This window comes from Sus scrofa, chromosome 6 (assembly GCF_054392235.1).
Source record: "Sus scrofa isolate SSC_HxYL_T2T_F1_AM1 chromosome 6, Sscrofa_HxYL_maternal_Yorkshire_Landrace_v2.0, whole genome shotgun sequence".
Lineage (NCBI taxonomy): Eukaryota > Metazoa > Chordata > Mammalia > Artiodactyla > Suidae > Sus > Sus scrofa.
In genome coordinates, this window is record NC_139388.1 from 85,359,224 (window position 1) to 85,386,356 (window position 27,133).

General features: G+C 40.2%; 1 protein-coding gene across 2 annotated transcripts in view; it reads left to right on the forward strand.

Moving 5' to 3' along the window:
* The window catches only part of KDM1A (lysine demethylase 1A), a 68,473-nt gene that overhangs the window by 885 nt on the left and 40,455 nt on the right, over positions 1-27,133 (forward strand). For both annotated transcript variants that reach the window (XM_021093200.2, NM_001112687.2), the window contains exon 2: positions 10,616-10,781. In XM_021093200.2, the coding sequence (XP_020948859.1) occupies positions 10,616-10,781 (166 nt within the window). The remainder of the gene's footprint in view (positions 1-10,615; positions 10,782-27,133) is intronic.

The window sequence follows — 27,133 nt, forward strand, 5'->3', positions numbered from 1 at the left end:
CAGATGTATCTGGAAGCCGCTCGGCAGTATTTTTGTGTTTCAGCTGGGAGCGTGTTGGGGCTGTAGGATGATGCTAAAGAAATTGCCTTAGCCTTGAAGACAGAAAAAAAGGAAGTTTTTTGGTTTTTTTTTTCGAGCCCTTTCTGTATGCTGGAGAGTTTTCCTCTTTTTCTTTTTATCCTGTCAACGTTCTTTTGACGTAGATTTTTACAAAGGAGGAAGCTGATGAAGAGGGCAAATATCAATTAGTCAAGGTGTAGATATACAGGAAGAAAAAGATTTGTCACATGACGATATGTACAGGCGATAGCTTGCCTCACATCTCTGGGTGCCAGGTGCTGTGTTCAGAGCGTCACCAACATTGTATTTTGGCTAAACACCAATTGGCAGGTATTGCTAGCCCCACTTGAGGAATGAGTAAACTGAGGCACACAGTTTAAGCAACTTGCCCAGAGTCACAAAGCTGGGTAAGTGGTGGAACTGGAATGTAAGCCCTACACTTACAATGTGATAAGGTATCATCAGCCTCTGAAACAAAGGACCACATGGGACACCAGCAATAAGCAGAACACTGGGGCAGTACTAGGGCACAAACTTTAGACTTGGGCCTTTTCTGGCGATTTCATGGTACAGTTGGAAAAACTGGAAATGTATGTACATAGAACTTTTAAGTAAGTAAATATTTTAAGTTGTGTAATTTATGTAACACATAAATGTGTATGAGGAGCTTCTTGAGTATTGCCCAGACAGAGCCTTCAGGTTGAACTGCCCCTTTGAGAATACTCTGTGCTCAGTATGAAGGAGAGAAGTCTCTGAGGGGGCTTTTACTAAAACATGAGTTAGAAAGGCACAGAGGTTGGCAACTCCCAACTCTCAGAAATGAAGTAGAAGGCAGAAGCCCAACTGGTTTGTTTTTTGTTTTGTTTTGTTTTTGTCTTTTTTAGGGCCGAAACCACGTCATATGGAGGTTCCCGCGCTAGGGGTTAATCTGAGCCGTAGCTGCTGGCCTGCATCACAGCCACAGCAATACCAGATCTGAGCCAAGTCTGCAACCTACATCACAGCTCACGGCAATGCCAGATCCTTAACCCACTGAGCGAGGCCAGGGATCGAACCTCATGGATACTAGTTTCCACTGAGCCATGGTGGGAATTCCCCAAGTGCTTTTTGTTTGTTTTTCTTTTTATGGCCACACCTGGGGCATATAGAAATTCCAGGGCCAGGGATGAATCTTAGCTGCATCGGGAACCCACGCCACATCCACAGCAATACCTATGCTGCAAGCTTACTGCAAGGCTGGATCCTGAGCAAGGCCAGGGATCAAATCTGCATCCTCAAAGAGACAATGTCAGGTCCTTAACCGGCTGAGCCACAACGAGAACTCCCCTTAGGTGTTTTGGGTTTTTTTGGGGTTTTTTTTGCTTTTTAAGGCCACACTGGAGGCATATGGAGGTTCCCAAGCTACGGGTTGAATCTGAGCTGCAGCTGCTGGCCTATACCATGCCACAGCAATGCAGGGTCCGAGCCATGTCTTCGATCTATCCCGTAGCTCTCAGCAATGCCAGATCCCCAACCCACTGTGCAGGGCCAGGGATCGAACCCAAGTTCTCATGGATACTAGTTGGATTCGTTGCTGCTGAGCCACAACGGGAACTCCTTGTAGACTTTTTAATGGTGGCCATTCTGACTGGTATAAGGTGGTACTTCATTGTAGTTTTGATTAGCATTTCTCTAATAATTAGTGATGATGAGCATCTTTTCATGTATCTCTTGGCTGTCTGTACATCTTCTTTGGAGAAATGTCTAAGTCTCCCACTCATTTTTCAACTAGGTTGTTTTTTTATTATTGAATTGTACGAGCTGTTTGTATATTTTAGAAATTAAGCCCTTGTCAGTCACAGAATTTTCTCCCAGTCCTTAGGTTGTCTTTTTGCCTTTTTTATGGTTTTCTTTGCTGTGCAAAAGCTTATAAGTTTGATTAGGTCCCATTTGTTTATTTTTGCTTTTATTTCTATTGCCTTGAGGAACTGACCTAAGAAAACATTGGTATGATATATGTCAGAAAATGTTTTGCCTGTGTTCCCTTCTAGGAGTTTCATGATGTCATGTCTTATAATTAAGTATAAGCCATTTCAAGTTTATTTTTATGTGTGTTGTGACTCTGTGTTTAACTTCATTGATTGACATTTAGCTGTCCAGCTTTCCCAATAGCACTTGCTGAAGAGACTTTCTTTTCCCCATTGTATATTCTTGCCTCCTTTGTTGAAGATTAATTGTCCGTAGATGTGTGGGCAGTGTAGATGGATCTTGCTTCAAGAGTTTAATGGCTTATGAAAGGGATATATCTATATTTCATGGCCTGAGCACTTATTCAGTTTGGGGGACTCTTAAAAAAAAGTATGTTGAAAAATAATAAAACTAGAGAACAATGAAAAAATTATGTATACATAAACGTGTGTATAATTATGTAAACAAGTAAATGTGTATGTAATTATGTAATCAAAACTTGATTCAGGGGAGCTCCCATCGTGGTGTAGTGGCTAACAAATCCGACTAGGAACCATGAGGTTGCGGGTTCGATACCTGGCCTTGCTCAGTGGGTTAAAGATCCGGTGTTGCCATGAGCTGTGGTGTAGGTTGCAGATGCGGCTTGGATCCCGCATTGCTGTGGCTCTGGCATAGGCCGGTGGCTACAGCTCCGATTAGACCCCTAGCCCGGGAATCTCCATATGCCGAGGGAGTGGCCCTAGAAAAGGCAAAAAAAAGAAAATTTGATTCAGAGTATTGGAAGGAGTCCATGCAACTGAAGGTCCCTGATGCTTAAGTTTCATTAGTTTTAGAATAAATTCACCTCTGAGTGTGTATGCTGACATTATGGCAAACTGTTTAAAGTTTGAAATTGTTAAAATGGCTAAGCATTTAGGCAACACCACCTCATAAGGAATGGTGGCCTTGAGCTGGGCCTTGAAAAAGGACAGAATTTTTTGAGGTATTCTGGAAAAGGATGGACTTGTGGAGTTAATTCATACTCCTATGATTCCTTTTCCTCGGAAAAATAAATCCTATCTTGTAAGGTTATTAGGTCTAGATATAATGTAAACAAAATACTTACTGTAGTTGTGTAGCATAAAATAAGTAGGTAACTAGTGATTAAGTACCACCAGTGAAAAAAAGGAAGTGAAAAATGCTTGGAATATAATACAAAGTGGTTTGAGAAGCAGCAGGGAGTCCAGAGTGGATAACAGAATGTTGGGAGCAATGGGCAAATTAATTTAATTGGAAATGAGATTTTTCTAGGAACAAGGTAAGTTGGAGGGATCAGTAGTGTTCAGGTTACAGAGTTGTGTCTGGATTGTAGAGAGCCAAACACTAGATCTGGTGCTGTCCATTATGCTAGCCACTAGCCACTTTATGGTTAGTGAGTACTTACTCTGTGTCTAGTAGACTGAGAAAACTGAATTTTTGATTTAAAAATAATTTTTTTTTTTTTTTGGTGCCCCTGTGGTACATGGAAGTTTCCAGGCCAGGGATCAAATCCAAGCCCCAGCTGTGACCTATGCCGCAGCTGCAGCAACACTGGATCCTTAACCCACTGCATCAGGCTGGGGATCAAACCTATGCCGTCACAGAGACAGTGCAGAATCCTTAACCTGCTGCACCACAGTGGGAACTCTGAATTTTTAATTTTAATTGAATCCTAAATGTCCACATGGTTGTGGGTGGCTAGTGCTAACTTACTGAAAGTACGGGTACAGAACATTTCCATTATCACAGAAGATTCTATCAGGCAGCCTTGCACTGGATTATGAAGTGTAAGTGCTGTGAGAATTTAGAGAAGGGAGAGAAATGTTTGTAAGTTTGGAATATTTAGGGAATAATTTGCGGAGGAGGTGGACCTTGAATTTTAGGCATTGTATTTACAGAAAAAGGTGAGAGTAGCTTTTAGGGAGCTTAGTATTGAGGACTTTTTGACTAGTGTGTTTGAAAATGAGTAGAGGTGGTTTTGACTAGTTAGAGCCAGAGAGTATGTATGCTGGATTGAAAGTTTTGGCATTCATCTGTTGAACTATCTAAAACTATAATGTATTTGGAAAATTAATCTGGCCTTTGTGCCCTAGGTGAATTACAAGGAAGAACAATTAAAACAAGAAACTGGAGCTTTAAGGTGGTTGGGAAAGTGAATGAATCACTGTAGCATGGGTGTGGAAGAAAAAGGAAAGACTAGAAATGTAAATTTGAGAGTCATGGGTGTAAGAACAGTTACCCTGTTGACTCATATCTGCCTATTGGGACATCTTTTTGTCCTTGGTTATAAGTACTTGTAAACCTCTGAAGTCTCAGAGGATTTTACTTAGGGAGTGAGATTCCCAATCCTTTGTATTCAGAGCATCCACTCTTTTTCTCAGGGGAACAGTTTTTGTTTTTTAGAGTTTGTATGATTGTTTCAGATGGCTTTTAAACTTTTTAGTAAGTTGAGAAATCCTTTTTCATAAAATATAATTTTAGGAGTTCCCGTTGTGGCTTAGTGGTAACAAACCAGACAGACTAGAATCCATGAGGATGCAGGTTCAATCCCTGGCCTCACTCAGTGGGTTACAGATCGGTGTTGCTGTGAGCTGTGGTGTAGGTTGCAGACACAGCTTGGATCCAGCGTTGGCAAGGCTGTGGCATAGGCCGGCAGCTGCAGCTCCACTCTGACCCCTGCCTGGGAACTTCCATATGCTGCAGGTGCAGCCCTAAAAAGGCCAAAAAAAAAAAAAAAAAAAAAATGCATAAAGTACTACTTGCCTGTTTCATGTCAAGGTTATTTTTTATTTTGGCTGCACCCACAGCACGCAGAAGTTCCTGGGCCAGGGATCAAACTGAAGCTGCAGTTGTGGCCTGCACCTCAGCTACAGCAGCACCAGATCCCTTAACCTGCTGCACTACATGGGAACTTTCTAGTTTATATTGTTTAAGTTTATAACAATTATTTTATAACAATTATTTTAATTGTCAGTCTTTGAGACAATGAGGCTATTCTGGTAGAGCCAAATTTGAGAATGGAGGTTAAAGCATAATACTTAACAGTCTTGTTTCAGCCTTAGTAATTTCTGTATTTTGTTTATGAAGTACTGTATTGATTGACAAGTAGTGGTAGTGCAAAAGCTTGTTTCATTTGCTTGTTTTTAGCTTGTCTTGCCATCTCTCAGTTGAACAAAGATGGCAGAAGAAATTTTATTCTTAGGTTTACCCAAAATTGAGTTCCTTACGTAATCCAAGTTCATTATGTTGGTGATCTCTAAAGGGCTGCAGTTTGGTTTAAAACATGAGTGCTCAGGTTAAAAATACATTTTAGGGAGCTCCTGTTGTGGCGCAGTGGTTAACAAATCCGACTAGGAACCATGAAGTTGAGGGTTTGATCCCTGCCCTTGCTCAGTGGGTTAAGGATCTGGCGTTGCCATGGGCTGTGGTGTAGGCCGGCAGCTGTAGCTCTGATTTGACCCCTGGCCTGGGAACCTCCATATGCTGCGGGAGTGGCCCAAGAAATGGCAAAAAGACCAAAAACAAAAACATTTTAAAGGAGGAATTCCCATCGTGGCACAGCGGAAACGAATCTGACTAGTAACCATGAGGTTGCAGGTTCAATCCCTGACCTCAATCAGTGGGTTAAGGATCCGGCGTTGCCATGGGCTGTGGTGTAGGTTGCAGATGCGACTCTGATCTGGCATTGCTGTGGTGTAGGTCAGTGCGGCTACAGCTCCGATTAGACCCCTAGCCTGGGAACCTCCATATGCTGCAGGTGTGGCCCTAAAAAGACAAAAAGACACATACACACACACACACACACACACAAAATACATCTTAAGGGAGTTCTCATCATGGCACAGCAGAAACAAATCCAGTGAGAAACCATAAGGTTGCCGATTCGATCCCTGGCCTTGCTCAGTGGGTTAAGATCCGGCGTTGCCGTGAGCTCTGATGTAGGTCGTGGATGCAGCTCAGAACTGGTGTTGCTGTGGCTGTGGTGTAGGCCAGCAGCTGTAGCTCCGATTAGACCCCTAGCCAGGGACTCTCCATATGCTGTGGGTACAGCCCTAAAAAGGAAAAAACAAAACAAAACAAAAAACATTTTAAGGCATTCCATTGTGTCTAAGCAGGTTAAGAATCCAACGTAGTCTCTGTGAGGTGGTTGTTCTATCCCTGGCCTCACTCAGTGGGTTAAGGATCCGGCATTTCCATAAGCTGTGTCATAGCTTGTAGATGTGGCTTGGATCCTGTGTTGCCATGGCTGTGGTATAGCAGCTCCGATTTGACCCCTAGCCTGAGAACTTGCATATGCTGAGGACCATAAAAAAAAAAAAGAAAAATAGGAGTTCCCATCGTGGCGCAGTAGCTAACGAATCCGACTAGGAACCATGAGGTTTTGGGTTCGATCCCTGCCCTTGCTCAGTGGGTTAACGATCCAGCGTTGCCGTGAGCTGTGGTGTAGGTTGCAGACGAGGCTCAGATCCCGCGTTGCTGTGGCTCTGGCGTAGGCCGGTGGCTACAGCTCCGATTCAACCCCTAGCCTGGGAACCTCCATATGCCGCGGGAGCGGCCCAAGAAATAGCAAAAAAGACAAAAAAAAAAAAAAAAAAGAAAAAGAAAAATACATTTAAAAATTAGTAAATGGGAGTTCCCCTCGTGGCTCATTGGTAAAGAAACCAACTAGTATCCATGAGGATGTGGGTTCGATCCCTGGTCTTACTTAGTGGGTTAAGGATCCAGAGTTGCTGTGAGCTGTGGTGTAGGTTGAAGATGTGGCTGGGAGCCTGAGTTTTTGTGGCTGTGGTGTAGGCTGGCAACTACAGCTCCAATTTGACTCTTAGACTGGGAACCTCCACGTGCCACAGATTTGACCCTAAAAAGCAAAAAAAAATTTAAAAATAGAAATTGGTAGGAGTTCCTGTCGTGGCTCAGTGGTCAATAAACCTGACTGGCATCCATGAGGATGCAGGTTCAATCCCTGGCCTCACTCAGTAGGTTAAGGATCTGGCGTTGCTGTGAGCTGTGGTAGAGGTCGCAGACGCAGCTTGGATCTGGCATTGCTGTGGCATAGACCGGCAGCTACAGCTCCGATTGGACCCCTAGCCTGGGAACCTCCATATGCCGCAAGTGCGGCCCTAAAAAAAGAAAGACAAAAAAAAATTTAGTAAATGAAGTCCCAAAGAGTCCTAGGGTTCTGGGTAACACAGTCCTTTCTCTGTTGTTGTTGAATACTTCACCTTAGATATTTTTACTCTTCCTACTTCTAGGTATTTTCTTTCTTTTTTTTCCTCTTTTGGCTTCCCCATGGCATAAGGAGTTCCTGGGCCCAGGGATCAGACCTGAGCCGCAGTTGCAACCTATGCTGCAGCTGTGGAAACACCAGATCCTTAACCTACTGTGTTGGGCAGGGGATTGAACCTGGATCCCAGTGCTGCAGAGACGCTGCTAATCCCTTTATGCCACAGCAGAAACTCCCTCTAGGTACTTTTTAATCTCTTTTGTTCCTGAAAACTTAGAACTCTTAGACCAGCCTTTTCCAAGTGTGTTCCTTTTTGGTAGTTAGCACTTCATCAAAACATTGGAGTAAACAATGTTTAAAAAGATTGTTTTTCGGTAAATTTTCTCAGTACCTTTAACCATATTGTAATTCCTCTGGGAAAGGGTCTTAAAAAGAATGCAGAGTTGGAGATCCTGTTGCAGTTCAGTGGGTTAAGAACCCAACTAGTATATCCATGAGGATTTGGGTTTGATCCCTGGCCTTGCCCAGTGGGTTAAAGGATCCAGCTGTGGTGTAGGTCACAGACATGGTTCCAGTCCCAAGTTGCTGTAGCTGTGGTGCAGGCCAGCAGCTGCAGCTCCAGTTTGACCCCTAGCCTGGGGACTTCCATGTGCCACAGGTATAGCCCTAAAAACAAAAAAGAAAGAATGCAGTGTTGCCTTAATTTTGGATTCCTTTTTCTTTCAAAGGGCATAGTGTCTTAAGAGCTGAACTACTGCAGTAGAGAGGATCTTATATTATTGTTTGTGTTTGTCTCAGAATTTGCACACTGTCCAGTTCCATAATAGGCACTTGATAAGTGATTATTTGATGGATGGATAGGATTGATGGCAAGGGATTAAAGGGCTGACTCTTTGGGACAGGGAGAGGTCAAGCACTGTTGAGTGGGTGAACGCAGAAAGGAATCTGCTTACTGTAAACCTGTATTACATTTTTGTTTTTCTTTTTTTGTCTTTTTGCCTTTTTCTAGGGCCACTCCCTCGGCATATGGAGGTTCCCAGGCTAGGGGTCTAATCAGAGCTACAGCCGCTGGCCCACACCACAGCCACAGCAACTCAGGAACCGAGCCACGTCTGCAACCTACACCACAGCTCACGGCAACGCTGGATCCTTAACCCACTGAGCAAGGCCAGGGATCGAACCCGCAACCTCATGGTTCCTAGTCGGATTCGTTAACCACTGCGCCATGACGGGAACTCCCTGTATTACATTTTTTAACTCCTCTCCCTCTTTGAAACTTTTTTCCCTTTTTGTTGCTTTACCCATTACCCTGAGGTCTTTCCTACAGTTTAACTCAGTCAAGTAAGATAAAGTTTAGTATCTATGTTTCTGGAGATTTTATTGTAAAGTCTCTATGATATTGTTACCTGATCAGAATTTTTTTTTGTCAACTAGAGTCTCAGCTTATTAAGGGCAGGGAAACTCATTCATAATCATTTTCTCCATTGTGCTATGTTCTCAGTGTTCAGTATTTGGTAGATAAATATAGTTATTCATGTGTTAAATAAGATTCTGTCTTTTTTTTTTTTTTTTCCTAGGGCCGCACCTGTGGCATATGGAGATTCCCAGGCTAGGGTTCTAATCGGAGCTGTAGCTGCCGGCCTACCCAGAGCCACAGCCACAGCCACAGCCACATCAGATCTGAGCCGAGTCTGCAGCCTACACCACAGCACACTGCAACTCCGGATACTTATCCCACTGAGCAAGGCCAGGGATCGACCCTGAAACCTCATGGTTCCTAGTTGAATTTGTTACTTCTGTGCCACAACTTCCTAAAATAAGATTCTTACATGGGTCAAAACCATTCAATTTATCTGTAGTCGTTTGCATTTTTGAATCCAATCCCTGTTTTTAGTAAAACTTTTTTTTTTCCTTTTTAGGGCCGAACCTGTGGCAAATGGAAGTTCCCAGGCTAAGGGTCAAATCTGAGGTGCAGCTGCCAGCCTACACCATAGCCACAGCAATGCCATATCCAAGCTGTATCTGCGACCTCCGCCACAGCTCACGGCAACACTGGATCTTTAACCCACTGAGGGGGGCCAGGGATCGAATCCACATCCTCATGGATACTAGTCGAGTTCGTTACTGAGCCTCAACGGGAACTCCTTATTAAAACTCTTTATCTCCCCTAACCACCTGCTCCCCTAACCCTCCCAAATCCTGTGGTTGTGTCATTTAAAAAAAGAAGACGACAGATAAAAGCAGTCAACACTCTGGAGCTATTTGCAATGATATTTCAAAAGTTAAAATAGATTACATTCACTATAATCAACAGGACTGTTCATTTCAGAAATCTGATAAATTAGATACGTGATAGGTGGAAGCCATGTTGCTTTGCCCTGTCTCCACATTCAATAAGTTATTATTTTATTCATTTTACCTTTCATTGAATCCAGAATGGAGAGCTGCTGTTTCTATGGCTTCTTGAAATCTTTATTAGGGTGGGAGCCACAATGATAATTTGACAGTGTTCCAAAGTTGATCACTACTTGCAATACCACATTACATATTTTACCAAAGAGGTCCATAATATTCTTCCCTATCCTGAGTTGCTTTACTCCTAATAAAACACCAAGACTATGTCCTCTTTCTACTTATAACCTGGTTTTCTTCTTTATAACCAGAGTGAATTTGTAAGACCTGTAGCTTCAATTTCCACATCACTTACTCAATTTGTTGTAATAAGGATTCTTTGCTCTCATCATTCAGCTCTCTTAAGTCTCTAACTTTTTCTTTTTTGGTTTCTGGAATTCTTTTGGTATTTTCTTATGCAGTAGTATTTAGGAGTACAGATTGGCATTAGATAGACTTGTCATTCTAGTTAAATATGTTTTTGTCTGACTGAGGGCTACTTTAGTCTTTTGTTGAAACTTCCAGTATGTGAACATGATGCATTCATACATATAGATAAACACACATACACAATTATTAGTTGTATAGAGCCTCAGAGTCATGGATCTGATTTTTAGTACTATGATGTAAGTTAGAGATGGGGCTAAATCTGAAAAGACCTAGGATTGTTTCATGAGAAATTTTTTTTTTTTTAAATACTTAGCTATTATGGTTGGGGGTGGGAGGATGCACTGAAGGTTTGGGATGGAAATGCTATAGAATTTGGTTGTAATGATTGTTGTACACCTATAAATGTAATAAAATTCATTAAATAAAAAAAATACTTACCTATTATGAGCTAGCTTGTTCCTTGCTTACTTCCCTTAAAATTTAAAGTTAAAAAGCAATTCACAGTCACTGATGGTTCCAAATAGAGTTTCTTCTGACTTTAGATGTTCATGGTATTTAGCTGTTGCTGGTGTAATCTCCATATAGGTAGAGTACAGAGAGATGGATGAAAGCTTGGCCAACCTCTCAGAAGATGAGTATTATTCAGAAGAAGAAAGAAATGCTAAAGCAGAGAAGGAGAAGAAGCTTCCCCCACCACCACCTCAAGCCCCACCTGAGGAAGAAAATGAAAGTGAGCCTGAGGAACCATCCGGTGAGTTATAGTAACCAACCACAGTTTTGTATTATCTTAGAAATGAGAATACATGAATTGATTCCTGTTCTGCAGTGTTCATTGTCTTTGGTTTATACTGTGATATTGGTCATGTGTATTTTAGTGTGTACATGCACGCACATGCACACATGCCTGTACATGTACATACACATGCATACATACATAGTGGTACTGACATTCTCTTGTGTGTGTCTGTACAAATAGAAGGAAAGTAAGAAAAGGAGAAGTGGAAGGATAAAGGCAGTTGGAAAGTTTGAGAAAATAAACAATTGGAGAAAATATGCAGAAAGTCAGACCTAAAGAACCAAAGCTTTCAGTGATAACTCTGATTCAGAATTTACAAGTAGAATGGCTCAGAAATTATTCTGGCTAAATTATGCCATTTGCTTTGTGGTCAGATACTTTCTGATAAAATCTTCATGGTGTGGCTCAGTTTTGAAAAGGGTCTTTTCCTGGTGAACAAATATAAAAATATATTCTGAGGTCAAAAAGAAGAGGCCTAGGAGTTCCTGCTGTGGTGCAGTCGCTTAAGAATATGGCTGCAGAGGCTCAGGTCACTATGGAGGTGCATGTTCAAGCCCCGGCCCGGGAGTGGTGGGTTAAAGAAGCCAGCGTTGCCACAGGTGCGGCTCAGATTCAATCCCTGGTTTAGGAACTTCCATATGCCACAGGTGTGGCCATAAAAAAAAGAAAAGGTCCAAGCACCTGTTATTTTTAGTTACTGAGCCCTTCAGTGAAAGGAATGGTAAAAGAAAAGGCCACGAAGAGATTCTAAGGTTACACAATCTTCCCTGGGACATGGAGTCTATAGTACTGCTTTCAGAGCCTCAAACATCTTAAAAGAATTCTCACATCCCTTCAGTGAGTCCTACTGAAGAAACCCAGAGCAATCAGGAATACCCTTCTGTTTGTTTTTGTTTTTTTGGTTTTGTTTGTTTTTTACCCTTCTGTTTTAGAGTCTTAATTAATACTTCATTATCTTCTGCCTTTAATGGCATCTCGTTATCTCTTCTTGACTTTGAATTTTTACTGAGTTCTTCTCCTTAAAATAGTTTCTGTATTTCCAGTAACTCCAGGCTTATTCACCTCATAAATTCTTTTAGTCTTTTTAAAAAAATACTTGTTTCAGACTCCATCTTCCTCACTTTCATAGGTATGGTGATTGACATATTTTTTTATAAGAAATTTTATCTTTTGCTTTAGCCTCTTTTTGTTGTTGTTTTGTCTAGTTTTCTCTTCTTACATGTTATACGAATACCTAGAAGTTGTTGGGTTTTTTGTTTATTTTTTTAAGGATTAATACTGGAGTATCACTTGAGGGTATTATAAATCAGGTGTTATTTGTTTATTTATTTATTTATTGACTGCTCCTGTGGCATGTGAAACTTCCTAGGCCAGGGATTGAACCCTGAGCCACAACAATGACATGCATGTCAAATCGTTAATTGCTAGGCCACCAGAGAACTTAAATCAGGTGTTAATTTAAACTTAGATTTAGGGAGTTCCTGTCATGACTCAGCGGTTAACAAACCTGACTAGTATCCATGAGGATGTGGGTTTGACTCCTGGCCTTGCCCAGTGGGTCAAGGATCCAGCCTTGCCCGGAGCTGTGGTAGAGGTCACAGATGCAGTTCAGATTCTGAGTTGCTGTGGCTGTGGCATAGGCTGGTTGCTTGGGCTCCAATTGGACCCCCAGCCAGGGAACTTCCATATGCCGTGGGTGCAGCCCTAAAAAGACAAAAAAAAAAAAACCCCAAAAAAACCCAAACTTAGATTTAGAACATATCACACAGATTCTGGATAAAACTCTCAATAAAGTTTTATAATTTGCAATAATTACAATAAAGTGTAATAAAAGGAATTAGTTTGAGAAAATTTAGAAAAAGGTAGGTTAGATTCTGGGTTCAATTCTTCTCCGGAATCAGGTTTCCTAAGAATGGTTTTCCTAAAATTTTTTTTTTTTTTTGTCTTTTTGTTGTTGTTGTTGCTATTTCTTGGGCCGCTCCCGCGGCATATGGAGATTCCCAGGCTAGGGGACTAATCGGAGCTGTAGCCACCAGCCTACGCCAGAGCCACAGCAACGCGGGATCCGAGCCGCGTCTGCAACCTACACCACAGCTCACGGCAACGCTGGATCGTTAACCCACTGAGCAAGGGCAGGGACCAAACCCGCAACCTCATGGTTCCTAGTTGGATTCGTTAACCACTGCGCCACGACGGGAACTCCCTTTTTTTTTTTTTTGTAAGGGCAGCATGTGCGGCGTATGGAAGTTCCCAGGCTAGGGGTTGGATTGGAGCTTCAGCTGACAGCCTATGCCACAGCCACAGTAATGCCAGATCTGAGCCATGTCTGCAACCTACACCACAGCTCACAGCAATGCCAGGTCCTTAACCCACTGAGCGAGGCCAGGGATTGAACCCACATCCTCATGGATACTAGTCAGGTTCATTTCCACTGAGCTGTAGTGGGAACTCGCTTAAAACTTTCTTAAAATTATTTATTTCAGTTACTTATTGGCAGTGGTATATTACCTTTGGGAGTAATGTCCCTGAGGCAAATGTACATCAACAGCGCCTTCTTTCTTTTTTTTTTTTTCCCTTTTACCTTCAGCTTGCTTGCTTGCTTTTTTTTTAAGGGCCTCACCTGCAGCACATGGAAGTTCCCAGGGAATTGGAGCTGCAGCTGCTGGCCTGTGCCACACCACAGCAATGCCAGATCCGAGCTGCATCTGTGACCTACACTGCAGCTCACTGCAACGTTATATTCTTAACCCATTGACTGGGGTCAGGGATTGAACCCGAGTCCTCATGGATACTAGTCAGGTTCATTTCCACTGAGCCATGATAGGAATTCCGTCTCTTCCCTTCTTTCTCTCCTTAATTCCCAAGTCTTCCCTGACACTCTACTCCTTTCTTCTGTATTCTTTGGTTCTTGCCTTTTCTTCTACTTTTGCTGTAGAGTTGCTAATGGGGTACTTGGCTTTGGTAGCTGTGATATAGCTCAAGAGGCTGCTGATCTCTTAGTTTAGGGACTGAGTTTCTTCAGTAGATCATCTGATATCTCAGATGCTGCCCTATGCTTTTTTGTGGGTGGATGTCAGTATCTCTGGTAAGTAACTGATTTACCGTAGGGCACAAAGTTGATATATACTTCGTCCTCTGAAAATTTTGAACCAGATCTTGGTGTTTTCTTTTTTGTGATAGAGTTTTTTTAAAATTTCGTTTTCTGCTATATAGCACAGGGAACTATATCTAGTCACTTGTGAAGGAACATGATAGAGGATAATGCGAGAGAAAGAATGTGTGTGTATATATGTGTGAGTGGGTCACTTCGCTGTACAGTAGGAAATTGACAGAATGCTGTAAACCAACTATAATGGAAAAAAGCAAAAATCATTTTTAAAAAAGAAAAAAATTAAAAATTCAGAAAAAAGAAAAAAAAATTTTTCATATGTGCCAGGTACTGTTCATACAAAAAGTAAATAATTTAGCAAAGGGATTTAGGATTTGGGGAACTGTCTTTATGCCATTATGTTCTGGTTAATTATGTAGAAACTGTCCAAGGTTTCCAAATCTCTTGTCGTATCAGAACTTGTTCTTTAACTTAAATTTTCATTCAGAAATTGCATGGAAGCATTGCCATATGGGTATCTTAAAATCTTGAGAGAAGACGTGGGTCTAGTTCTTTACCAAATCTTTTCTGGGTCATTTTAGGTGATGACTAGACATTAATTTACTCTCTCAAAATATGTAAGTAAGGTTTGAATATGTTTCATTCCTACCAACTTTTAAACATGTTTAGAAAATTTTGCTTTGCTTGACACGGTGTTGAGGAATAAAATATTTTGTTAATTATGAAATCACAGAGTATTCTGAAGTCAGTGGGTCAAATGATTTGACTGGAGAAGATTCCTCTAGGAGAGTTATAAGAGGAGGCAGAAAGGAAATAGGAGCCTTGGTTGCCAGACTGAGGAATTTGAACTTAGCCTTTAAGCACTGGGAGAATCTGGTCAGGGTAGCACTGAGGTTTTTTTTTGAGTGAGAGGTATTGTACCAAAATACATGTTTGGGGGGGGAAATCAGCCTATGTGCTCTATTAGGGAGTAAAGACTGGGATTGGAGAGATGATTTAGGCTATTTTGGTAATTAAGTTTACTGGATTTTGATCAATGAAAAATGTCCTCAAATAGCAAAGGTGAATTGTTTCGGAAATAGGAGGTTTGAGTTTTTATGTTTGTTTGGATTTATTTAATTGGGAAAAATTCTCTGTTCTGGGTTAAACACTTTTTTGGATTTGTCAGTTTTTAATTATAACTTAACATGGCATATAGTCCTTGGTACTCATCTGCATAAATAATGTATTTTTCATGCTAAATATTGCTGCTTATATTTAAAATATACCTAATTGTTTTCTTAAACATTTTCATGTATTTTTATATTTACTTTACACTTTTGGATATATTTGTTTTAACAAATGATGATTTTGTTTGGTTTCTCTTTGGTTTTCTCTCAGAATAAAAGTGTTTTTTAGGTTATGGCAACTGAATCTGAACAGGTTTTCTTTGAAATTGAGTGGTGGTGTCGCACAAAAGTGGAGCATCTATAAAGCAGGGTAAAAATCTCCATTAGAGTTTATATACTGGTTTAGAATAATTGCCCCTCTGTTAAAGTAGCCTTCTATTGAAGAAAAGCTTTTTTCCTTTCTGGACTCAGCTGTTACCCTGTGTACTTTAGATTATTCCTTAGTGAGGTTTTATCATATTAACTGATTGCTAGCACTTAGCTTTTTGATTTTCATACAAAAACATAATTTTTTTCCCTTCACTGCCTTTTAGCAGTTGACATTTTAAAGAAAAAGCTCACTAGTAATTCCTGGATTTAATTTTTTTTTCTTTTTTCTTTTTAGGGCTGAGCCCTTGGCATATGAAAGTTCCCAGGCTGGGGGTTGAATCAGAGCCACAGCCAACCGGCCTACGCCACAGCCACGGCAACACCAGATCCAAGCCTCGTCTGTGACTTATGCCATAGCCTGTTGCAGTGCCCAACCCTTAACCCACTTAGGGAGACCTGGGATCAAATCCATATCCTCGTGGACACAAGTTCTTAACCCACTGAGCCACAATGGGAACTCCTTGGATTTAAATTTTATATTGAATTACTGTTTAGGAAATCTGGTTTGGAAAGATACATTTTATTTTGGGTTAGAAGTAGTTCAGTTGAGTATAGCTTAAGACTTTTATGGGAACTTACTCTAAAGTAAATAAAATGAAATTTGAAATGGTCTACTAAGACGGCTTTCTTAAGACTTCCCAGAGTTTCCTCTATGGTGTAGTAGGTTAGGGATCTGGCACCGTCTCTGTGGTGGGAAGGGTTTGTGATCCCTGGCCTGGCACAGTGGGTTAAGGATCTGGTATTGCTGCAGCTGTAGCATAGGTCACAGCTGCTGCTTGGATTTGATCCCTGGCTCAGGAACTTCCATTTCTTAAATATGCTGCCTGTGCTACCAAAATAAATATATAAAAAGATTTCTTCAAGTTAATGGATTTCTCAATGGTGACAGCAGACTTATGTTTAAAATGTATTATGGGAGGAGTTCCCGTCGTGGTGCAGTGGTTAACGAATCCGACTAGGAACCATGAGGTTGCGGGTTCGGTCCCTGCCCCTGCTCAGTGGGTTAAAGATCCGGCGTTGCCGTGAGCTGTGGTGTAGGTTGCAGACGAGGCTCGGATCCCGCATTGCTGTGGCTCTGGCGTAGGCCGGTGGCTACAGCTGCAATTCACCCCCTAGCCTGGGAATCTCCATATGCCGCGGGAGCGGCCCAAGAAATAGCAACAACAATAAAAGACAAAAAAAAAAAAAAAATGTATTATGTATATGCACATCTCTGTGTGTGTACGTACCATTTTTCCAGGCTCAGTGATGTACTAACAGTCTTGCCATGAAACTCAAAGACTTGCATTAACCACTGGTTATTTCTTCGAATCAGTATTGTTAGATATAGTTAGCTGGGTGGTGACAGCTCTGTATTATTGTCCATTTTATTGAATGACTGTGGGAAGAATAACTATCTCCTTTTAAAAAAAGAATTCTAGTAAGAATATCAACAGAGGAAGGTGTTTACTCGCTTCTTTATTGTGATGGTAATTTCAGATGTGTGTGGTGTATATGATTGAAAGTGATACAGGCTGTTAAATTACAAGACGGTGAGATGTGAGAGTGATGTGACAAAAAATTTTGTGTGGTTTTAGTAATTTTGGGTTCTTGTTCATGTAATAGTCATGCTATAGGTTGAAAGTATTTTAAACCACACAAAAGGAGATCCAACCTTAATTAGGAAAAATGCTAGACTTGTAGAAAATATACAAAATGTTTGTGTATAGAGAGAAGAATTTTGCTTAAAATTCAGTGAGGTTTAATCACAAATACTGTTGTAATGAAAATAGCTATACGACAGAAGGTTGATGACCAAAAATTTGATGAATTTCATACTTGGTACAGCAAAAATATAAAAGGCAGGATCTTTGGATTACCCTTTAGAATATGGTATAATAGAATATGACGGGAGAAGAGCTAAAGGTGGACCTTACTTTTAAAGAAAAACAATTGGAGTTCTCATTGTGGCTCAGCGGTGTAAGAACCGGACATAGTGTCTGTAAGGATGCAGGGTTGACCTCTGGCCGAATTCAGTGGGTTAAGGATCTGGTGGTGCTGCAAGCTGCAGCATAGGTCACAGATAGGCCTCAGATCTGGTGTTGCTGTGGCTGCAGCTGTCGTTCCATTTCAATGTGCCCAGGATCTTGTGTATGTCACAGGTATAGCCATGAAAAGAAGAAAAGAAAAAAAATCAATGGTTGGGCCCAGTATTTGTACAGTAGTCCTTATGTTTTCATAGTTCTTTGTTTATAAGATGCCCTGATCATCTCTCCTGTAAGTCATAGTAATTGCAGTCAATTAAAGTGCTGGGTTTGGCAGCATGGATAGTTAGAGTTCAGGTGAATACTTTTGTTTACTGTGCTCTAAGTACTCTCAACTGGCTTATCTCGGGCTTTTCTCTCTGATTTCTCTCTTCATGCCTACAAGTGCGTGCCTCCATACTCAACAAGATACCCTCCTTTGTAGATTTACTAGAAGTTACTAGGAAATTCATCCCTGACAGAGTTGTTTATGTTGCAGTTTTGGCCTGCTAGTGTCAACTAAGTGCCTGAAAACAACTGAGGTCTGGTTATATGTGTACATTTAGAAAAGAGACCTAGGATTAATTTTCTTTTTTCTTTTTTTTGTATAGCATCATTTCAGTGTTCTGATTTAGAACTGTGCTCTAGAATAACTTCCTAAAGAGCTGGGGGCAGGGGGGAAATGTCACAGTCTGAAAAATCTAAATCAACTTAAAATTTTTACATTTTGAGAGATTACTAAAAATGGACCAAGATGTATATTATTGTACAACATGTGGTCCCTACTCTCAGTTTATAGCCTAGTATGAGATACAGATGTATACATAAATGTATAATAGAAGGCAGAGTATTCTTAAATGTTGCATTTCAGGATAAAAATTTGGAGAGTCTTAGAAGCAGACAGAGGAAAGGAAAGAAGCTTTTCATATCCTTCTTTACTTAAAGAGTTAAAAAAAAAAAAATCAGCCAAGAAAGGGATTGGTAGTGTGGAGGGGGAAATTTTTACAAAATAGAAAAAAACCCATTTTCTGTATAAAATAAGATTCCCTCAAATGTGTGACTCCTCAATCACTTTATTCTACATACATTAATTGTAAAACTATAGTGCTTTGTTCCAGGCATGTTGTTGGATTCTGAGGTTCACAGCTGAAGACTAGGTCCTCCTGTAAAAATCACAGTCCAGTTTAGGGTTACAGATATTAAGAAGAAACAATACAATAAAAGTATATTCAATGTATGGTGAGATCTCAGAAGTTGTTTTTAGTTGTTTTTCCCAAAGCTGGGTTTTAGAAGTTTTACTTTAAACATGAAGGAATGAAGTTACGCTTTTATGAAATAGTTTGAAAGCCTTGATTTTTAACTGTTTACTGCTTGGCTGATAAGAATGAATCAGATGCTACCAAGTTATGTTTGGTCTTTGAGAGATTGAGATGCTTTTATTTTTTTTTCTTCTTTCTTTTTATTCCATACCTTCAGCTTATGGAAGTTCCCAGGCTAAAGATCAAATCGGAGCTGTAGCTGAGGCCTATGCCACAACCAGAGCAACACCAGATCCAAGCTGCATCTGTGACTTCTGCCACAGTTTGTGGCTACAGCAGATCCTTAATCCAGGGATAGAACCGGCATACTCACAGACAATATTGTGTTCTTAACCCACTGAGCCACAATGGAAACTCCTGAGCTGTTTTTCTTAATGATTTTATTTTATTGATTATTTTACTTTATTTCTTATTAAGGCAAAATAGTAATTTGTTTAGCTGAGCAACTTTATTTTAATTTCCTTGTATGCTTTTTTTTGGCTGCACTTGGTGGCATGTGGAAGTTCCCAGGCTAGGGATTGAACCTGAACCACAACACGCAAGCCACTGCGGTGACAGTGCTGGATCCTTAACCTGCTGTGCCGCAAGAGAACTCCCTTCCTTGTATCCTTGTGTTACAGTACTTTATTTGGTGTGATCATGGGTAGTAGAACAACAGGATGCTTTGTGAGGATTTTTTTTCTTCATCTTCAAAATGGGGCTTGATATGAGGATTAAATGACAAGGTATGGACTTCATTTTTGTGTACAAACATCTTGTATTTATTAAACACAGAGTTGAACCATGAGTAAGGTGGATTGGTACTTAGTCATTTTGGCCTCAGCATGCAGTGGTTCAGTGTGGGATCTTAGTTTTCAGACGAGGGTTTGAACTCGGACCACAGTTGTGGAAGTGCCAAATCCTAGCCACTGTACCACCAGGAAATTCCTGAGATTGGTATTTTAATCAGAAAAAAATCAGGTTAGGTTATGGAATAGGGTGACATACATATTCTGTCATTTTTGGAGACTGTAAAGTGTGGTAGACCATTTTCAGTCATGTGGCATAGAACATTCTTTACAAAATACATCATTCTCTAAGCTTTTATATGTTAAATCATAGGAGGAATGGCAAATCTCAGAACTTTTTTTTTTTTGGTCTTTTTAGGGCTACATCCGGGGCATGTGGGCATATGGAAATTCCCAGGCTAGGGGTCTGAATCGGAGCTGTAGCCTCTGGCTATGCCTGCCGCAGTCATATCAACACAGGATCCAAGTCGCTTCTGCAACCTACACTGCAGCTCACAGCAACACTGGTTCCTTTGTGAGGCCAGGGATGGAGCCTGCATCCTATGGATGCTAGTCGGGTTCATTACAGCTGAGCCACAGGAGGAACTCCTGGTACTTTGTAATATAGACTTTCTCTCCTCAGAGAATAACATAATATAAATCCCTGTATTAACTATTGAGATATAACATGTTAACATTTTGCCTCATTTGCCGATTACAGATGTTTTAAACATTTGAAAATAGGATTGTTTTTCCTTTTGCTGCTTTTTGCATTTTCTGATATTTAAAGATAGGAGAGCACATATGATTAATTAATGCCTAGGAAGTTGTTTCTTTTTAATAGCAGTGTAGACTCAAATCATATTTAAGATGGAAAGGGCCTCTGATCGTAGTAGGGGAAGATGTAGATAGCCAGGGTTCTGAAAACCTGTTGCAATATAACATAGCATCTGAATTGTAGATTTCTTTGCAACATTTTGAAAAGTGAACTACAAACCAAGATTTTGCAACAAAATAAGTAAGGAAAGTGTACTATGGAATGTGGAGGGGAACAGCATGTGAAAAATTCTTCCAGTTGGCTTCTAAAAACTTTGCTTTCCTCTCTAACTTGTAGAGTTTTTACTTTCTTTTGTGTAGGATCTCTGCTACTGAGCTTTTTAGTTCTACCCCAGTGCTGATTTAAGGAGCAAAGCAGTGCTGCAGCTCCTCCAGTGGTACAGTGAGAAAATTCCAGGCAGGCTCCTACCTCAGAGAGGGCCATTTTCCTGCTTCATAGACTTAAAGGCTATCTGTTTTAGCTCAGTGTTTTAAATGACAGTGTAGCCCTAGCGTTGCTGCTCTAATTGGAAGTTTAATTTTGGTGATTTTGTTGGACAGTATTGATCATTGTTAGGTGTTTTTTTTATTTTTTTGGGGGGATAAGACAAAGTTTATTTATAAACTTAAGAACAGCAGAGTGGTATAATATAGTTTGATCCAAAGTAAAATTATTTTTATAAACATATATCAGAGTAAACTTAGGAAAGCACAAGTAAATCTATCTACAAAACAGAAACAGACTCATAGACATAGAGAACAGACTTGTGGTTGCGGCGGTGGGGGGGAGAAGAAATGGGATGGACTGGGAATTTGGGGTTAATAGATGCAAACTATTACATTTACTTTTTTTTTAACTAAGTGAATTTTATTATGTTTATAGTTGTACAACCATCATCACAATCCAGTTTTACATTTCCATCCCAAACCCCTGGCCCATCCCTGTGTCCCCCCCCCCCCAGCATTAGGTGTTTTTAAATGCCTTTAATATGCTTCAAAGGAACCCCTGAGGCTCTTCCTTCAGGCTAGTTTCATCTACTTTCCTTGTGTTTCTTTGAACTGTTTCATTTTTCTGCCAGATATCATAGATGGTTAGCAGGAAAGAGACACATCAAGAGTAGTATACATTAAGATGTTTTTAAAGCCACCTCTCACCATAGCAAAGACAGGAAAGTAGCACAAAGTGATAGTCACCAGGAGTTCCCGTCGTGGCTCAGTGGTTAATGAATCCAACTGGGAACCATGAGATTGCGGGTTTGATCCTGCCCTTGCTCAGTGAGTTAGGGATCCGGCATTGCCGAGAGCTGTGGTGTAGGTCGCAGACGCTGCTCGGATCCCACGTTGCTGTGGCTGTGGTGTAGGCCGGCGGCTACAGCTCTTATTAGCCTGGGAACCTCCATATGCCGCAGTTGGGGCCCTAGAAAAGACCAAAAAAAAAGTGATGGTCACCAATAACTCAATTTTTTCCCCAAAATTTCCCCTTTTTTAAACTTTATGTCATTTTTTTATATCAGTCTTTGAAACTGTGACTTTCCTTTTGAGATTAATTATACAGCTGCTTCAAACTTTTACCTCCATGCTAATTTAAAATTTCTTAGCCCCATTTTCACTTGTGAGTTCTAATCTTTACTTTTCAATCCTCTTTAGGGTATTTCCATTTAATTTTACTAGCCTACCTCCCAGATTTCCTATTTGTCCATTGTATTACTACTCTCCTGAACTTTGGAAGCTTGGAGTCATCTTGAAAGTCCCTTATCCCTTTCATCAAGTCTTCTTTAAAGTCATGTGTCTTCCTGAGTACAGCCTCTTTGACTTGTTATGCCTTATCCATTTTTACTGTTACCTTTTGATTCTAGTGGATTTCACTTCACATCTGGATTATTTCAGTAGTCTTTCAATTGGATCTCCTTTGTCTAGGTTCCCTTTCCCCTCTAATCCATGCTTCATAGTGACCAGATTTTTTAAACTAAACATCGCTTGTTTTGTTGCTTTCCTCCTGAAAAAATCATACAGTTCTCCTGCATTGCTATTAAGATCAAGGTTTAAGTTTTGACCCTGAAGGTGGCCCATTTATGCTTAACCTGCGGGATTTCCCAGTGCTATTTGAGACTATCTCCTTCATTAAGCTGTGTGGTTCGTTACACATACCATGCCTGTGCTTTTCTCCTTGCTTTCGTAAACGCTCTGGACTATGCTGATGGTTTTACTGCCTCTTAGTCTATCCAAATCTCTCCTGATTTGTACAGAAAAGCTCCCTGATTCCTCAAGTCTGTTAGTTTCTTGTTTCCTTAAAAAATAAAAAAGTTTCTTGATATTTTTCGTCTTCCCTCAATTAGATTATAAATTTAATTAGATTATCCTTTGAAAACAGGGACTCCGGAGTTCCCGTCGTGGCGCAGTGGTTAACGAATCCGACTAGGAACCATGAGGTTGCAGGTTCGGTCCCCGCCCTTGCTCAGTGGGTTAACGATCCGGCGTTGCCGTGAGCTGTGGTGTAGGTTGCAGACGCGGCTCGGATCCAGTGTTGCTGTGGCTCTGGCGAAGGCTGGTGGCTGCAGCTCCGATTCGACCCCTAGCCTGGGAACCTCCATATGCCGCGGGAGCGGCCCAAGAAATAGCAAAAAGACAAAAAAAAAAAAAATGAAAACAGGGACTCTGTTGTACTTTTGTATTTTGTGGTAGGCATTAAATCTGTGAGATTATTAACTAAGAAACTCAACTGACATGTTAATATGGTGGAAATTTATGTGTTCAAAGATGGTTTTAACTTTTGAGATTTTTTTCCTTTGCCAGTCTGTCCAATTTGAAGTCGATCCTTGGCAGTCACTTTTATTCCATAACTTTGGTAAATTTTTGATTAAATAAATTTTGATAAATTGATTTTGTTTAAAAATCATTGCTTCTTAGAGATTTAGATGTTTCTCAAAATGTTTACAGAAGTTTTCAGAGAATGTGGTTCCAAGAAACTCAATAGCCAAAATGTGATGAATATGTTGTTGAGTGTGTTCCTGGGAACAACAGACCAGTGCTTTTCGTCTCCATGCCTGCCAGATAAAAGTATTTGAAAGTAATAGACTTCCTCTTAAGATGTTGAAAGAGTGGTCTCTTGAGAGTTTGAATCAAGATAAGAAAACATCCAGTAGTGTGATTATAACTAAAATACTTCATTGTTCTTCAAGAATAACTTAACAGGTCTGCAGAAGATTATTAGAGGACAACTGAAAAGCTGCTATGTAAGATAAACCAAAAAGATTTTGTTTTCAATTTGGAGAAGATATGCACAAATAAAATGGATTAATGTTCTCTGCTTCAAACTTGATTGTATGTGTGTGTGTGGTGCTGGGGGTGGCGATAAAAACAAAAAGAATTCTGCTTATGCAGTAGTGCCCAAATCAAGGCGATGTTAAAAAGTTGCTTTTGTGTATTTTCATCTGCTGTTTTGAATTGGAGCTCATGGAAGATGACAACTATATTTGCCTGCTGTTCCATGTCTTTGTGCCACTGTCTAAAACAGAGTTCTAGGCCCAAAAGACCCAAAGAGCAAATGAATACAATATGTTATATATTATAATCAGAGACACCACCTGGATGGAAGGTTAGCTGCAAACATTTGTATGTGTCCTATTCCTAAGAAAATGATGAATATTCTGTGAAAGAGTAAAGGAAATTAATATGTAACTATAAGACTATTTCTTATGCCCATTGTATTGCACAGTTCTGTGCTTATTATAGCATGCTGGGAGAATAAAGAATTTGAGAGCTAGTAAAGCAAAAAAACAAAAAAAACAAAAGAATTGGTTTAGAATATCACTAATAAAAATAGTGCTGTTTTCAACTGTCTTTGGAGAAGTTACCCTCAAAATATTCACAAGTGTGTTATGATTAGAGGAAATAGCATCCTTATCTTTTATCAAATACTCATCAGTCAAGAGATAAATATATTGTTCCTTTAATTTTAAGCATTTGCTGTTTTGTTTTCCATCATTTCTTACATGTCTGTATTACCTTCTGCTTGGTTTTCTCGTTTTTCTCTGCTTAAGTAATACTTTGGAGTTTTTTTTTTCTTTTTTGAAAAAAGAAGAGCAGAAGCTCTTATGAGAGATCTCTTTGAAAAAAATCTCTCCAGAGTATTGAATATTTTCTGGGTTTCTCCCACATATTTTTTTAAATCAAAGAACAGTGTCTTTATAAGAATTTTGTTAGTTCCTTTTTTCAAAAGCAGAAGACAAACAGGGTTGCCTCACCTTGTTGCAAGAGCAACCTTGTTGACCTTTTGAGCATATAAGTCAGGAGTAAGAAAAAGTACCATTGAGAGAGAAAAAAAATCAGTAAAGTCAATAGCATATTGTATGACATATAATGGGAGAAGGCAGCAAATGATAGAAATAGGAAGGGTAAAATAATTCAGACTTAATGGCAAGCTTGAAAGTGTTTTTTGGTTTTATTTTTACTTACTTATTTATGAAGTGGTGAGATGCCATCATGATAAGAGACTGTTGTTTTCATTCTTTGCCAAGCCAGGAACATAATTTGAAAAAGAGGAGTCATATTTTTTTAACTCTGAAAGATTTTTATGAATAAATCCATAAGTTATTAAGAATGAACAGTTTTAATCTAAACTTTAAAATTTTCGGAGTTCTCGTTGTGGCGCAGTGGTTGGCGAATCCAACTAGGAACCATGAGGTTGCAGGTTCGATCCCTGGCCTTCCTCAGTGGGTTAAGGATCCGGCTTTGCCGTGAGCTGTGGTGTAGGTCGCAGACACAGCTCAGATCTTGCGTTGCTGTGGCTCTGGCGTAGGCCAGTGGCTACAGCTCCGATTGGACCCCTAGCCTGGGAACCTCCATATGCTGCAGAAGCAGCCCTAGAAAAGGCAAAAAGACCAAAAAAATAATAAAAGTAAAAATTTAAATGCAGAGCCTGAGAGTTCCTGTTGTGGCTCAGAGGGTTAAGGACCCGATGTTGTCTCTGTGAGGATGTGGGTTCAAATCCCTGGCTTTGCTCATTGGGTTAAGGATCCAGAGTTGCCACAAGCTGCAGCTCAGATCTGGTGCTGTTGTGGCTGTGGCAAAAACCGCAACTGCAATTCATTCCCTAGCCTAGGAACTACCATATGCTACAAGTGTGGCCGTAAAAAGAAAAAATATATAAAAATTGGGGAGTTCCTGTTGTGGCTCAGTAGATATGAACCCAACTAGAATCCATGAGGAGACAGGTTTGATTGCTGGCCTCACTCAGTGGATTGGGGATCCAGCATTGCCTTGAGCTGCAGTGTAGGTCGCAGATGCGGCTGGGATTGGATCTGGCATTGCTGTGGCTGTGGTGTAGGCCGGCAACTGCAGCTCCAATTCACCCCTTAGCGCAGGAACTTCCATATGCTGCAGGTGCGGCCCTAAAAAGCCAAAAATAAAAAAATAAATGTAGAGCCTGCATTTTCAAGATAAGTTTGCAGATTGGATTTCATAGAGTTACCTTTTCCTAACTATGTGACTTTTCCCAGAGTCTGTAAACAAACAAATCATATACCTTGTACATTGTCTGAGAAGCATAATCTTCTAGAACTTAAATGACCCTTCATAAGAGCAATGTGAAATAATTTGGAATGAGGTTCTGTTCTACTTTCAAACCAGAGCATATACCATCTAGCAACACATTCTAATATTGTCAAGAATCATTTATATCTAAATATCTTCAATACTTAAAGATGAAAATGTCATTTTAAGTCTCATAGACCTGGTATCATTCTTACAGTAAGGGGGTATATTAGTTTTACTCCCCTGTTCCCTTTTAACTCAATAATGATGTGCTTTCTAGTTGAGATTCTTTAGAATAAACTATTAAATGAAGCTTGTCCAGGTTTATATTTGGGGGGGGTGTTTCACATCTTCCAAAGATCACACTATAGTTTCCCCATAGTGTATCAGGTGGCAGGAAGCTTAAGAGGATCATAGCATCTCTCTTGGTGATAGATTTTGGAAGAGTCTGGAAGATGATCTTTCCTGACTTGTCAGATTGAATAAAGCTGTAATGCTTTTCTTGAAGTTACAGTAAACAGTGAGGAAAATAGCAGACTCATTTTGTAGCCTGAAGTAGAAGCTCCCCCATAACCTTACCGGCTCCGGCCTTCCCTCTTGTGTTGTGTCTATCTGCAGTGCTTGGCATAAGACTGCAAGGTGTCTGGTGATGTGTTTTAAAGTTTTACTGAGGAAGCACTGGCATGTTGAGATCTGGCACTGTTTAGTGTGTATAGTAAATGTAACTTCTTTTGGGAACTGAATCTTTTAGTTATCATCCCTTCTTTGAAGTCAGGGGGGAGAATTTTTCATTAAAATTATGTCTTTTGCTTGTTGTCTTATATTGTTTTTATATAGAAAGTTAAAAGGTAAAGAGAACACCAAGTGGATGCTGAATTGTTGCAACTCCAGATCTTAGAGCCCATGTCACACCCACCCTCAGTCTAGCAATGAGTGGTAAAAGACACTCAGAATCCCTTTTTCCCCCATCCAGCCTTGACGATTAAAAAGACAGCAAGATTTAGCAATTAGAAATACTGCATTCTTTGTTCTGCAACTTTTCAAGAAGAATCAGCATGTAAATTTGAACTTTTCCTGACCAGAATTTGGAAGACTATAATGTGATTCCCTGGGCCTTGATTCCAGAAGAAGGAGCTCTCTGAATATGGGTTTACTAGTTGGTGGTGAATTCATGAGTCGCCAACTATTAGGCCTTTATGTCCAGATATTATCTCAATTTATGG